The sequence below is a fragment of the Chrysochloris asiatica genome, unplaced genomic scaffold (genome assembly GCF_000296735.1).
Source record: "Chrysochloris asiatica unplaced genomic scaffold, ChrAsi1.0 scaffold00174, whole genome shotgun sequence".
Lineage (NCBI taxonomy): Eukaryota > Metazoa > Chordata > Mammalia > Afrosoricida > Chrysochloridae > Chrysochloris > Chrysochloris asiatica.
Genome location: NW_006408692.1, coordinates 3,463,141 through 3,478,187, shown reverse-complemented (window position 1 = coordinate 3,478,187; position 15,047 = coordinate 3,463,141). Strand labels below are relative to the sequence as shown.

Below are 15,047 nucleotides of genomic sequence, written 5' to 3'. Positions count from 1 at the left end.
CTTTGATCATATTCCTTATTAAACATGGATAAAAGTATTATATAGGTCCACTGTTAAAACAAACAATAAGTTGCACATTAAATCTGGTATAATGTATTCCAACAAAGCTTAGAAAATAAAGGTGTTGAGGTGGCTTCTGAACTAAGTTTAATAATCATCTCCTCTGCTGACCACTTCTTTACATGTTGGACGCAACAATATGGTATGTTCAAATTGCGCTGTATATGATCCTTTAATGTCACATAATGGTGGATAAGGATCTACGATGCCCAAGTCACACAGATTCTTCAGAGCCATCAAGTATTTACTTTCTCCCAAGCGATCCAGCCATCTGCGGCAGAAAGCGAGGGTGCCAAAGTTTTCATTAATGACATTCAGCAAGTGTTTTGTTCTTGGGAGCCTGGGAAAAGAAATTCCAAGAATAATAGTTGCCTGAAAAGTTACCAACATTAAAAACATTCAAACCTCATTATGGTTGTCACTGCGTAATCAAGATTCAAAGCACTTTTTGTTATCTCTCTTAAAAAAAAAGAAAAAAAAATCGAAAGCAGAGTATACAATCCTCCCTTCCTTATCTAATGCTAGATGCCAGCTGAATAGGAAGGACAGCAGCGGGAGGCCAGCTTGCCATGCTTCCTGTGTCTGTGCACAGCTCCCAGTACACATTCAGCTAGAGTCCAGTGAACACACTTCCTTTCTGTGGAACAAGCTCAATGTCTTCCATTAGGTGTAAACCTATTTTCCAAAAAGGTTAAAAAAAAAAGTAATAAAAATAGGGAAGTTTACCAGTGGAAAAATGTTTTTAGACTAAAATGCTAGCAAAATAATGATCTCGGGAAATAGTATCTGCCATATCATTTTCATTTCTATCAGAGAAAAGTTTAAGAACCCAATTTCTCTGTTGTATTACAGAAGTCAACAGGACTCATTGTTAGAAGGTACAAATGGCACATTTATGAGTGTATCACCCTAAAAGTATGTCACACACACAAAAATGCCCTAAAGAAAATAATTACATCAAAACCAAGTCTCTCACCTTATTGGCACATGTCCAACATCAAAATTTTTCATGTAATGGGAGCATTCCATATCATCATGAACCACACCTTTTCCTGTGCTACCAAAGGTTTCAATGGCATACACTTCTCCTTCCTTAGAAAGAATAAAGGTCAAGGGGAAAAAACAATTTTTAAAATTATAATTACCAATCTCAATTTTAGGCTGAAGTATTCCCTACCTTGTATAAAAAACAGCATGAAAAAATTCCCTAGCATTCATTCCTTATCCACCCTTGTTATTTTATCAACATGATACTCTTTTGTCTTTGCTCTCCTCACCTGCCCCCACCACATTAGGATAAACGCTTTTCACAAGCAGGAAATTTTGTTCATTGCTGTACCTCCAGTGCCTAGGAAAGAGACTGGTCCATAGTAGATGCTCAATAAATATTTGTTAAGTGTTACATAATGCATCCATTGACAGCCCCAACTTGCACAGTACGGGTCGGTCTAGCCAGATAAATTTTGTATATTTGTTGTTGTTAAGTGCCATCAAGTCGATTCCAACCCATAACGACCCTGTATAGGGTTTACAAGGAGCAGCTGGTAAGCTTGAACCACAGACCTTGCAGTTCAAACGACTTTGCAGTCTGAGGTATTAGGCCACAGCGCCACACCAGGACTCCACCAGGACTTTGTATATAAACATAGCCAATTCCTGTTAACGGTGGGTAGGGATGACAAGTTTATTTTGCTCATACTGTGTATTTTATAATTAATGAGGAGCTCTGGTAGCGTAGTGGTTACAAATTGGGATACAAACCTAAAGGTCAGCAGTTCAAAACTACCAGCTGTTCCGCGAGAGACAGATGAGGGTTTCTGCTCCCGTAAAGATTTGCAGCCTCGGAAACCCTGTACAGGGTTACTAGGAGTTGCAACTGACTCCACGCAACAGAGGTTGTGAAAAAAAAAAAAAAATGTTTTTCACAAAAGGACAAGTGTTAATGGCATACATACCTCCATTCTTGTTGCCTCCCCTCCTTTCACAATGGGCACTGTTTTCCCCGCATGTATTCTATATGGCCCGATTGAATGTCCATTTAGATTACGGATTGGTTTCACTGTTACAATAGGAAAATAAGTCACTCAGAGTGTTTAGAAGCACAAACAGACCTCGTATAGTTTTTGGGTATAAGAATTCAAGCATTTATTTAGATATAAGGTATGGCATTATTATATAACCTCATTCAAGGTAAATAAACATGAATTAGAAATCTAATTCACTGAGTAAGATATGAAAAGATGTTTACAGCAAGATTACTGGTTAAAAATTAGAAGTAAGGGGGGGGCTTGATGGAAAAAGAATTATGGGATGAATATACATAAAGAGCTCTGGTAGCGTAGTGGTTACGAATCGGGCTGCGAACCTCAGGGTCAGCGAACAGTCAAATCGGTTCCAACCCATAGCAACCCTGTATAGGGATTCCAAGGAGCAGCTGGTGAGGGTAACCTCTGACACTGCAGTTCAAATGGCTTTGCAGTCTGACACATTAACTTACAGCTCCACACCAGGATACACTATATATAGGATGTGAGGTAAGGACTACAAGGTCAGTTTGAACTGCAAGACCAGCGTTTCATATGCACCAGTCACTCCTTGGAAACCCTATACATGGTATTTATGAGTCAGAACCAAGTGGACAGCACTAATCAACAATCAACAGCAATATTAATACATATATATCCACAGTTTTAGTAACTTAAGAAAACAAAATTCCTCACAACTGTACCAATGAACAACAAAATTAAAATAGAAAAAAAATTGAAGTTGTTAAAGCTTTCGTATTACTTAGGTCCACGTATCAATACTTATGGAAGCAGTAGTCTTCAAATCAAAGGACATACAGCAATGGAAAAATCTGCTGCAAAAGACCTATATACAAAGGATTCAAGAGCAAAGTAGAGCCCAAAGCCACTATATTTTTAATGAAAGCTGGACAATTAATAAAGAGTACCTAAGAAGAATTGGTGCATTTAAATTATAGTACTGGTGAAGAAGAGTTCTGTATGGCACTATAGGTTAATGTGCTGAACTGCAAGGCCGTTTGAACTGCAATGTCGGCGGTTCAAGCTCACCAGTTGCTGTTGAGAAACCTTATACAGGGGTCACTATGGGTAGGAAACGACTCAATGACACTTTAACAACAGCAACTGGGGAAGAATACTGAATAAACCATGGACCGTCAGAACAACAAATATATCTGTCATGGAAGAGGTACAGCCGGAAGGATCCTTAGATATTATATGCTAAAATGTTTATGTGCTTTACTAAACATTTAGTCAAATCATCCCCTAATATTTGTTGTTGTTGTGAAGTGCTGTTGAGTCGGTTCCAACCCATAGCAACCCTGTATAGGGTTCCCGAGGAGCAGCTGGTGAGCCTGAACTGCTAACCTTGCAGTTCAAATGGCTTTGCAGTCTGGCGCATTAATCCACAGAACCACACCAGGACTTGTATCCCTAATATACCAGGACTATAAGCCAATCAAAGCTGTAGAATTAGGAGAAAATTAATAATACAGACATTCATGTATGTCAGTCACTATTGAAATTTATAGGAATTTAAAAAAATCATTATAAAGGATAAATAATCTCAGTCTATAGCTAGGCAGCCTTCAAACACACTTCTTGTGAATTTCAACCCAAGTTAACTAAGACATTAAATTTGGTGTGGTGATATAAGACAAGCACTGGACTGCTAACAACAAGATCAGTGATTCAAACCCACCAGCCCCCTCCTCAGAAACCCTATACAGGGTTGCTATGAGTTAGAACCAACTTGATGTCACTTAACAACAACAAATCAAATGTTTGTGTATCTCAAAGTCATTTTACATGATATAACCACAGCCTGGGGAGGAGAAAAGATAGTGACTTTAAGTTTCTGCAAGCAGGTGCCTTCTTTAAAGAGCTCTCAAATAATGGAAGCTAGCAGAGATGTTAAGTGTCGAGTCAGTTCTGACTCATAGGGCCCAAGGAGCAGCCGGTGAGTTTGAACTGCCAACCATGTGGTTCAAACTGATCCTTCAGTCTAGTGCTTTAACCACAGTGCCACACCAGGACTCCAAAGATAAACTTAAAAGAGTGTTGCTTTCTTTTACAAATATACTTGAGAAAATTAATAATTTGCAGGATAGAAAATATGTAAAAGAAGACTCAGTAGGCTAGTATGCAAAACCCTGTGTGTTTATTAAAACCCCAAGCAATATCCATCTAGTATCAGGAGGAAATGGGCTGCGAAAGTTGTACAGTCCTCAAGGACACATTCTGCAATACCATCAAAGGGCAAAGCCAAAGCGACAAAGGCCAAAAGAAAGACTTTCTTCAAGGAGGAGTAACCAGATGGACCAAAGAACTTTCTACCACTATTTCAAGTCACTTCTTGCTAAGTGTTGTCAAGTAGGTTCTAACTCATAACTACCCTGTATAGGGTTTCTGAGGAGCAGCTGGTGAGTTTGAACTACTAACCTCGTGGTTCAAACTGACCTTGTGATCCAGTGCTTATCCTTCAGTGTCACACTAGTGCTCCATTTCTGCCACTTGTTGTTGTTAAGTGCCATCAAGTTGACTACGACTCATAGTGACCCTGTATAGGAGTACCTGGTAGGTTTGGACCACCAACCTTGTGGAACACAGGTCAGTACTGATCCTACAACGCACACCACACCAGGAGTTTAGTTGATAATTGTTACAGGACAATAACACTGCATCCTATCATTATACATTGAGTATATTAGGGGCATATATCTTTATACATTTCTAGATTCTAAGAAGTAACATCTGAAATTAAAAAATAAGCCTAATCATCTCCCAGAGATTTTGAAATGCACTAGATCTACTCATTTAAAGACTACTGGATAAGGCATAGCACTGTGATATTGCCTCCAATGAAGAGTATGCGCTATGTAAGGAAGGATGCATATGAAATGCCTGGGCAATCAAAATGTACATCCTGTGGTAGAGACCATAAGCTGCCTAAGCAACACTCAACTCTCTTCTTCCTCTCTAGCAACAAAGCCTTGACTTTTAGCTAAGCATCCTGACACCAAATATTTTAAAAATGAAAACAAACCAACAAGAAACTACACTTCTTTGCTTCTTTTGCAGCTTACCCCACTTGTCAGTTTGTCATACTGTGGGGTGGTGATTTGAGTGCTTTTGTGATGCTGGAGGCTATGCCACCAGTATTTTAAATATTGGTAGGCTCACTCCTGGTAGACGTTTCAGTGGCAATTACAGACTAGGAAGAAGAGGCAGGCAACATGTAAATGGTTGTTGTTATTAAGTCACTACACTTAGCAACCATGTCTAGGGTTTCAGAGGAGCAGCTGATGGGTTTGAACCACTGACCTTGGGATTCAAACTGATCTTGTGGTTCAGTGCATTATTCAGTACATTAGCCACTGTAAACCTTGAGAATAGTGTCATAACCGTCAAATGTACTTTGAGGAGGTAGTTCATCCCCAGTTGTATTCTGAGCACCTTCTAACCTAAGAGGCTCATCTTCCAGCACTATATCTCACAATATTCTGGTGCTGACAGTGTTTCACTGCTATTCATAAGGTTTTCAGTGATTAAATTATTTGGAAGTAGTCTATCTCTCCTTCCTAGTATGTCTTCATCTGGAAGCTCAGCTTAAATCTATACACCATGAGTGACCTTGATTACAAATACCTAGGGTATGGCTTCCAGAATCACAGCAACAGCAAGACAAACTGCACATGGCTGCAGAGGGTAGTGAAGAATAATGCAAGATTTCTTAAGACCTTGAGAAGGAAGTTTTCCTTCTTCCTTTGTGTAACTTGGAGAAAAATAGGATACGCATATCTATATGTTTAGATCTAAGGAAAGTTAACCGAGAAAGAATACCATCTACTCTGTTAATTTGGAGCACAAAAATCAATGTTCTAGTCCCACAAATTCCTCAAAAGAATTGAGAATTTTTTCTCTTGATCTCAGTTTCCTCCAGTGTTATATACTACTACATCTGGGAAGCTCATGTTACTAAGTCTAAGGTATTATCAGAAACAAGAAACCTCAAACAATTATAAGTTTTTTGAAGAACTAGACAAATCTATAAAGAAAAGTCAGTTGGAAATTACACATGGTATTTTCTTGTGTTTAAAAATTGTTTGCTAGAGAACAAACAAGATGGCGGATTGGATGGGAGCGCAGTAAAGGAGCTCCGCCAACAACAACACAGAATACCCGACCAAGTAGGCTCAGGGGACGGTCCCAGAACTTTCAAGCACATATGAAGGAATATTTAGAAGGTTGGAAGGTTCATAGCTGTGGAAATTTGTGGCAAAAGCAAGAAATCTATTGCTTTCTAGTCCGGGACGCTCAGCAGCTCCAGGAACCGCCATCTTGGGTGAGACCACGTGAGGGAAAGATCGGAGCAGCCACAGACGTCTGGCAGAACCGCTGAGATAAAGGTGTGGACATTCTTTTCCTCTGGTATCTATTCCTCTGGTCCCTTGCTGTCTGTGCACCTCCATTCTGGTGACTATAAGGGTGCCTGAGCCCACACTCGGAGGGTGCCACTACGCATGCGCACAGATCCTCTTGAAATTTAAAGAGACAGTGTCCAATTAAAACCAAACGGCCACAGCCAGCCCTGAACTGTTTACAACTAAAAAAGAGATCTGAACGGGGATTGTGGAATGGGACAAGCAGACAAAAAAGGAAATAAGCCGAAAATTAAATCCTAAGTTATGTCAAAATGACCAACATTGGTATCTTGAAATTTCTCAGGAAGAAGAGTGAAAAGGGAAGCCCATTTCCTGATCACATCTACCTGGAGGCATTCAGAAAGCATAAAAAATACCAAATACATACCCACCTAAGTATTAAGTCCACAGATAACCCCTGAAGATGCCTAAAAAACAGAAGCAGATGACTATATCTGCACATGTCCAGAAACAAGATAAAGTGACTGAGGCAAATGAGCTGGAAGGAGACCTACACTCCATACTGGAAGATGGGCAGGCTTTGGAAATGCCTGAGAAGGAATTCCTAGAACTGATTATAAAAGGTATCAAATATACAGTGCAGTTGAGAAAATATGGAAGAAGTCAGGAAAATGCTACAGGAACAATCAAGTAAGATAGATAGAGCATTGGAAACAATTCAAAACCTACAGAAAGAAGTCCAAATGATTAATAATAGAATGTCAGAAATGGACAATACACTGAAGGGCAAAGGAGTAGAACTGAAGAGATAGAAGCCAGAACTAGTGAGCTAGAAGATAAATCTCTCAACACTACTAAGATAGAAGAACAAATACAAAAAAGGATAAAAAAATCCAAAGAAGGCCTAAAATTCATATTGGATAACATGAAGAGGAATAACATAAGAATTATTGGCATTCCAGAACAGCAACAATCACACAAGCCCACAGAGGACATAGTTGAAGAGCTTCTGGAAGAAAATTTTCCTAACATCATGAAAGTGAAAAAATAAGCATTCAAGAAGCTCAATGATAGGCGGCGATAGGGATAGCAAAAGAATACACAGAAAGACAGAAGGAGGGGGACACAAAGAGGCACCCGAAACCAGGGTGGGATGCATCATTGGTGGGCAGACTTGGGACTACAGGCATCGTGGCCTGTGCAGGCAGCACCTTACTGCCCTGCAAACTGTACTACATGCCCTCCAAGCTGTAATGCACACCTGGGCTGGCCTGCATCTCAGTTTTATTTAGGGGAGGAGCTTCACATCAAGCTGGGAGGGACTAAGACAAGGTACAGCTAACACCAGTAATTTTCCAGACATTCAGGTAACTTTACATCTTACTTCACTGGTTCGGATCCCAGGCTTGCAACTTGGTTTCTCAGGCTCAATTAACATATCTATAAGCCCCTGAGCTCAGCTGAGGGAAGGTAAAAGGCTTGGGAGGAGTCCTGCTGTTTTGGCTTCGAGCCAGGTTTGCAGGAAGATGCAAGATGCCCAGGTGAATGGGCTGCACCTGGAAAAGGATTAGGGAGGATAGCTTTTTTGTCTATAGAACAAAGTACCGGGAAGTAGCTAAGCTATTTTCAGTTAATCTTTTGGAGAAAGGCTTGCCCTTGCAACCTTTACAGTCTCGGCTTTAGGGAAATATTACATTTATCTGTGGATACAAAGGGCTCATGTTTGGATTTAATAAAACATAACTGAACACTAAGATGAAAAACAATTTGTTATGACTGCCCGGTGGCCAGAATCTTTTCCTCAGAGCCTGTGGCCTGCATTGTCTGCAACACTCAGGCCCAGTGGGGCTCGAACTTCTGACCAGCTTTACATGGTCTGCAACAGAACCTGACCTATACTCAAAGCGGCAGTTACTCTAAATAACAATAGAGAGGGAAAGAGTCTTCAAGTATCAATGCTATCTGCTCTGTGCACAGGGTAGATAGGGACGGGCAACTTAGACATTGGCTATCTAAAATGAAGGGGCAATAAAGGCACGAAGTGCCTGGCTTACAAGGTTTCAAGAGGGAGTTTAGTTTAAGAATATGGGGGGAAAGAAAGAGTCCCCACTGAATAGCTATCATCCTGTCTAGATGGGTCTGGTAAAAAGAGATGGGGATAAGATTTTAAGATTCAACAGTGGATAACTGTTATCATGACTAACTGCGACTGTCACACTTGTAAAGGTAGAAGTTTTGTAACAAAAAACGGGGAGTGGTTAATCTTACAGTCCAAAAACAGAGGACCCTAGGATCATCAAGAGAGGAACGCACAAATAGAATGTGGGACCTTATCCAGAGAAGCAGCAGTGCCAGAGATGGAGGCATGGAGAGGGGGCGTGGCTGAGGACTCTAAATTCATCAACTAAGAAGAGAAGGACTAAGAACTGGTGGCCAGGAACAGACATGCAGCATGTGCCCTTTGGAGATGTAAATTATTACATATGCCTGAGTGGGTTTTTTTGTTTGTGTGTTTTTTAAAAATCAAATGTGGATAGAGAGAAATACTTTTAACTGATGGTATATGGAGGGAATTATAATCATTGTAATGAAACAAGTTTTATGAATTGTTGAATGTGAAACTGATGATGTGCCCTATAAACTTTCACTCAATCCACAATAAAAACTTTAAAAAAAAAAAAGAAGATTGTTTGCTACTTATGGTTTTAGCTATAGGACACATGGAAAAAGTAGGTTCATTCTTAGGAATGGATAGAAGCAAATTTAAGCCCATGGCTTTTCATGCGAATGTGAAATACAAAAATTTCATATGATTAAGAACAAAACAAAAACACCCCAGAACATTTAAATTATGGAAAGCAAGCAGTGCTATTACTTTCATTCTTTGTACAAAGAGCTAATGAAGAAAGGCTGAATATGTAGGAATAGGGGGTAAAAGGGTAAAATCTCAGAATACAGGATAACCTTGAATAGGAAAAAGGATTCCTTTTCATTGAAGAACAGAGAAACTGATTAAAAAGATAAAATACAGGCAGGGACTTGTAGGTGGTCAATGGACTCATGATCCATAGGTGACAACTTGATTTCCCATACAGATAGTGAAGCCATCAGCATGTAAACAGAAGTTAGGATGGTAGCAGGAGCCAAAGTTAGGAGAAGGACTAGATTTCAGAAATAAGAGCAACAAGGACAGGCAATGCCAGATCTTAAATCACTTCTGCACTGAGCATGTAGATGTTATTGCTAAGTACTGTGGAGTCTGTTCCAACTCAAAGCAACCCTGTATAGGATTTCCAAGGAGCAGCTGATGTGTTTGAACTGCTGATCTTTCAGTTAGTAGTCCAGTGCTTATCCTACAGTGCCACACCAGCACTCCTAGTGGAAGCATAGTGGTCTATCAAAGTGGCAACAGGGAAATGCAGAGAAGGATGAATAACATGAGTTTATTGAGGGGCAAGGAAGGTAAGACTCTAAGACCGTAAAAAATATGAAAAATGTAGGAAAGTCTTTGTACAAAAGTTATTAGAGCAAGTATAATAAAGAATAATGAGCACAGATTAGAAAGGATAATGGCTCTGGGGGGCTAGGGGATAGCTGATGAAGGGATGCGACCAATTGAGATGATTGTTGTTGTTGCTAAGTGCCAATGAGTCAATTGTGACTCATAGTGACTTCATATAGTGACTTCATATAGGGTTTCTGACGTGTAGTTGGTGGGTCTGAATCACCAACCTTTTGGTTAGCAGTCCAGTGCTTATCCTTAAGCACCACACCAGAATGTAGAGTACCAGAAAGCACAGGGACTCTGGGACTGTATCCCTAAGGTTTGAAAAAACCAAGAAACAAAAGGAAGCAAGCAAAAATAAGGAGGGACAGAAGGAATTAACTGACTTTCAAATTCTCAATGCAACAAGTCACCCTCACCTTTTCCCAATATCAAGCCATCAAAACAGATCAATTTTTAAAGGTCATAAATACCTTGATATGTCTTCCCATCTATTTCAACTTCATAGGATTCCATAACTTCTTGTATAGCCTCACCAACGTCACACAGACGAACATCAATTCCAGCACACTAAAAACAGAAATATGCAGACTTTGTAATAAAAATTTTACTGAAATTTAATTTCTTCCTTTAATATCTTAAAAGAATGGACAATTAGAAAAATGGCTTTCCTCTCTACAAGACCTTGGAGTCCTGGTGTAGAGAGTTGCTTATGAGTTGGAACCGACTCAATGGCACCTATCAACAAAAAATACCAATCCTGGGTATGTTGTTGTTGTTAAGTGCTGTTGAGTCATTTCTGACCCATAGCAACCCTGTACAGGGTTTCTGGGGAGCAGCTGGTGAGCTTGAACCACCGATCTTACAGTTCAAATGGCTTTGCAGTCTGGTGCCACACCAGGACACCAGCCCTGGGTATACTATACTACAATTACCCACTTAAGGCTTTAAGAAAAGGGAATCTGGTTGTATTCACCTAAACAGACTAAAGACCTCAAACAAATGATAAAGTAAATGATTAGATGAAATGGCATTTACAATGCACATACCTTTATTCCAGTATTAGTGGCATCTTTTACAGCTTTTAATAATGTATCATATTTGGGGTTAAAAGTGACTGTAAAAGCACAATCAATAATCCTACCTGAAAGAGAAAATTCTTAAGTTACTTCACAGTTACTCCATTCATCCACTTTATAGCACTTATTCTATTAATCAACCCTGACAGTTAACTGGGAAACATAAAATGATGGGCTCAAATGAGGAACGAACCTTAAGTACCCAGAGATCATTTGTAATCACGGCCTTTTAATTCCATTTTCCACAAACTTTTAAGCTCCCTCAACGAATATTATTCCAATGCAATACCAATTCAGTATCCAAGCAATCATGAGAAAAGATAAACAGAAACAAATCAAAGCAAGAAGAGATTAGAGATCAGTAATGCAGATGTTCTGGGTTAAACTGTGTTCCCAATGATATTGAAGTCCTAAGCCCTATATCTGTGAATGTGACCAAATATGGGGAAATAAGTTTTCTTTGTAGATGTTAGTCAGTTTAAGGTTCGCATTTTGGAGTAAGGTGTTATATAAAAGGGGAGAACAGACAGAAAGTGACACACAATGGAAGATGCTATGTAGACACATCTATAAGCAGCAAAGGTATTTCAAACACTGCCAGAAAAAACCCTAAGTTAGAAAGAAGAGAGGTATATGACAATTGCTTTCTCAAAGCCTTTAAAAGGAAAATAGCATAGTGGAAACCTGGATTTGGATTTTACAATATGATAGCCACCCACTTGTGGTATTTTGTTACCACATCCCTTGGAAACTAAAGAGAGTATAACAGACAAAGAACATATAGAACCATAGGACCCTAAACACCAGTCCTAGTTTCTCCAATTTAGTATTACCTTAAGTAAGTGCTTAATCTAAATGCTCTTTCTCACCTGTTAAGTGAGAATAACAAGATTTAGGGGAGAATTTGGAAAAACTAGCATGTATGTAAAGGTTCTAAATAAATGTTATTACTTCAGTAATGATGTCTGAAACAAAGACCTGAATCACTGAAATGTACAATTACAGTTTTCATTCCTTGACACAACACGTAACAAAACCTAAATGATCCAGTGGCTTTCATCTTACTTTAGGTTAAGGGATTTCTCTGAACTAAATCTGTCTCAATACAGCTGTACTGAAAATTACAGAGGTAAGAACAAATTTGGGAGTTCAACATTGACCGCACTATCCAACAGACACTAGCATTTGGGGGAAGGGGAAGAGTGGAGTAGGAATTATTTCCAAGAACTCACCACTTATATGTGTTCCAAAGTCTATCTTACAGATGTCATCATACTGTAACACTGTTGTGTCACCGGCATTGGGAGTATAGTGGGCCGCACAGTTATTGAGAGAACACCCAGTAGGAAACGCCAGACCTGCGTTCAAGCCATTCTCTTTGATTAGTTTGCGTGAACAGTCTTCCAACTTTTCACTAAGAAAAAAAGGGACATTGTTTACTTTTACATATAGCCCTCACAGCTCAAGTCTAGAAAGCTTAGTAAATAATTACTTACATTGTTTTTTTTCATTGTACTATGTTTTGTGTCTTACTCAAGTTACTCTAAAATTTTAACTTAATCTGAGTAATTTTAGATGGCAAAATAATAGGTTTCCACATAGAATATAATCATCAGTCTAATGTGTATATAAGTAGCTCTGGTATCGTAGTGGTTACGAATCGGGCTGCAAACCTTAAGGCATTCTGCTCCAGTAAAGATTTACAGTCTCAGAAACCCTGTACAGGGTCGCTATGGGTTGGAACTGACTCGAAGGCACTTAACAACAACAAATGTGTATATTGTACATGTGTGTCTGAGTACAAAATATGGTGGCTGAGGTGTAAACTTCTGTTGCTTGCATGCTATCCTTGTTACATCTACATTACTGGAAGAATCTGGAAGAGATTTTTCTAATGTTTATTTAAAATAAATTTTTTGCAATGTGGTAATGAAGCCAACTATTTCAACTAAACAAGTTTCTTGAAAATATGTTCTCACCATATTTCTATCATTGTCATCCCAGGCTTGATCCAGCTCATAACATATTTTCTAACTTGTCGATGTGCTTCTGCAGCTTCTCGAAAATCATTCCAAATCTCTTCACTGGCTTGATCTAATGCTTTCTTTTCTTCACTTGTCGTTCTCCAAGCAGCTGTTCGCCTTTTAAGTAGAAATGACACAGTATTAGTCCATTTAAAACAACAGAACAAGTGTAGCAGCTGAGGCAGATTTAAAATGAGTGCTTCCAAAAAATCATGGCAAAAGATAATTAAAATATAATGGAATTTATCCAGAAACTTTCTGAAGCCCCTTCAAACTAAGAAATTTAAGACATTAAAAAAAAAAAAAAGCTGTATTTTTAGTTTCTTTGATTAACTAACAAACACTGTACTACAAGCAGCTAGCTATATATTTGCACTCTCCATACACCAAGTTACACCTTTTATAAGATAAAAGGAAAAAAAAAAAAAATTCAAGTGAGACTTCATAGGAAAAAGAGAAAAAGAAGATATCCTTAGACTCAGGATCACACTCATCGACAGCATGGGAACTAGGGGTGCTGACTACTATGCATATACTTCAGAGCTGACTCTTGAAAACACAGGTTAACTTCAGGGACCCTCAAATAGGCAGATTCTTTTTGCTGCTGCTAAAGAAGCTCAAGGGGGTGAGCTCAAGTGTTGCAAATGGAGAGAAGACCTGCTCATAGGGCTGACTAGCCTCACACAGCTCTGTGAGCAACACCTGAGCTTGCTGCCTACTCACGAGAATACAAAAATCTGCATATAAGTGGGTTCACGCAGTTCTAACCCATGTTATTTAATGGTCACCTGTACAGTTATGAGGCTTCAGAGCTGTACACCAAAAATCACTATTTAACTCTCCCAGTAGGGCAAGTATTAATGCAAAAACCTGACCTGGACATCTACATGCGCCTTCTTCAAAATAGGTAATATTACGTAGGCTCCAGTGGGATTTTTCTAATGGGTTAATGGTTTGCTAACTGAAAAGTTGGAAGTTCAAACCCACCAGCTACTTTGTGGTGAGAAAGAGGCAGTGTGCTTCCATAAAGATTTACTTGGTCCTATACGGTTGCTGAAGGAGCAATGGTAGCATAGTGGTTACAATGGGCTGCTAGCCTCAAGGTCAGCAGTTCAAAACTACCAGCTGCTCCAAGGGAGAAAGATGAGGTTTTCTGCTCCTAACATTTACAGCTTGGAAACTTTTTGTACGGGTCGCTATGAGTCTGAACTGACTAAACAGCACCACATCACCACCACTACCACAGGGTTGCTGGAGTCCTGGTGTGGCACTGTAGGATAATGCACTGAACCATAAGGTCAGTTTGAACGACAGGGATGGTGGTTCAAACCAACCAGCTGCTCCTCAGAAACCCTATATAGGGTCACTATGGGTTGAAACTGATTCAACAGGGTTGCTGAGCCTGAACTGATTCAATGGTAGTGGGTATGGGTATGTCTATATTTCTATCTATTTGATGCATTAAACATTAGAGACCAAAGACCAGAGGAGTTGTGGGATGACATTAAGAACATCATACGTGAAGAGAGCAAAAAGTCATTAAGACAACAAGAAAGAAGGAAAAGGTCAAAATGTATGTCAGAAGAGACTCTGAAACTTGCTCTCCAGCGTAGATGCTAAAGCAAATGGAAAAATTGAAAAAGTCCAAGAGCTGAACAGAAAATTTCAAAGATCAGCTCAACAAGATAAAACCAAATACTATAATAAAATATGCAAAAATCTAGAAAACCAAAAAGGAAGAACACAGTCAGCATTTCTCAAGCTGGGGGAACTGAAGAAATAATTCAAGCCTCGACTTTCGTTATTGAAAGATTCTCTGGGCAAATTATTGAATGATACAGAATGCATCAAGAAAAGAGGGAAGGAACACACAGAGTCATTGTTACCAAAAGGAAATGGTTAATGTTCAACCATTTCAAGAGGTACCATATGAACAAGAGCCAATGATACTCAGGGAGGAAGTCCAAGGT

General features: G+C 39.3%; 1 protein-coding gene across 1 annotated transcript in view; it reads right to left on the bottom strand.

Moving 5' to 3' along the window:
* Positions 1-147: 147 nt before the first annotated feature.
* The window catches only part of METAP2 (methionyl aminopeptidase 2), a 32,643-nt gene continuing 17,743 nt past the window's right edge, over positions 148-15,047 (bottom strand). Inside the window, exons 5-11 of the mRNA XM_006871797.1 lie at positions 13,033-13,194; positions 12,286-12,467; positions 11,024-11,118; positions 10,448-10,544; positions 2,016-2,119; positions 1,037-1,152; positions 148-400 (exon numbers count right to left, since the gene is read on the bottom strand). Coding sequence (XP_006871859.1) covers positions 148-400; positions 1,037-1,152; positions 2,016-2,119; positions 10,448-10,544; positions 11,024-11,118; positions 12,286-12,467; positions 13,033-13,194 — 1,009 coding nt within the window. The remainder of the gene's footprint in view (positions 401-1,036; positions 1,153-2,015; positions 2,120-10,447; positions 10,545-11,023; positions 11,119-12,285; positions 12,468-13,032; positions 13,195-15,047) is intronic.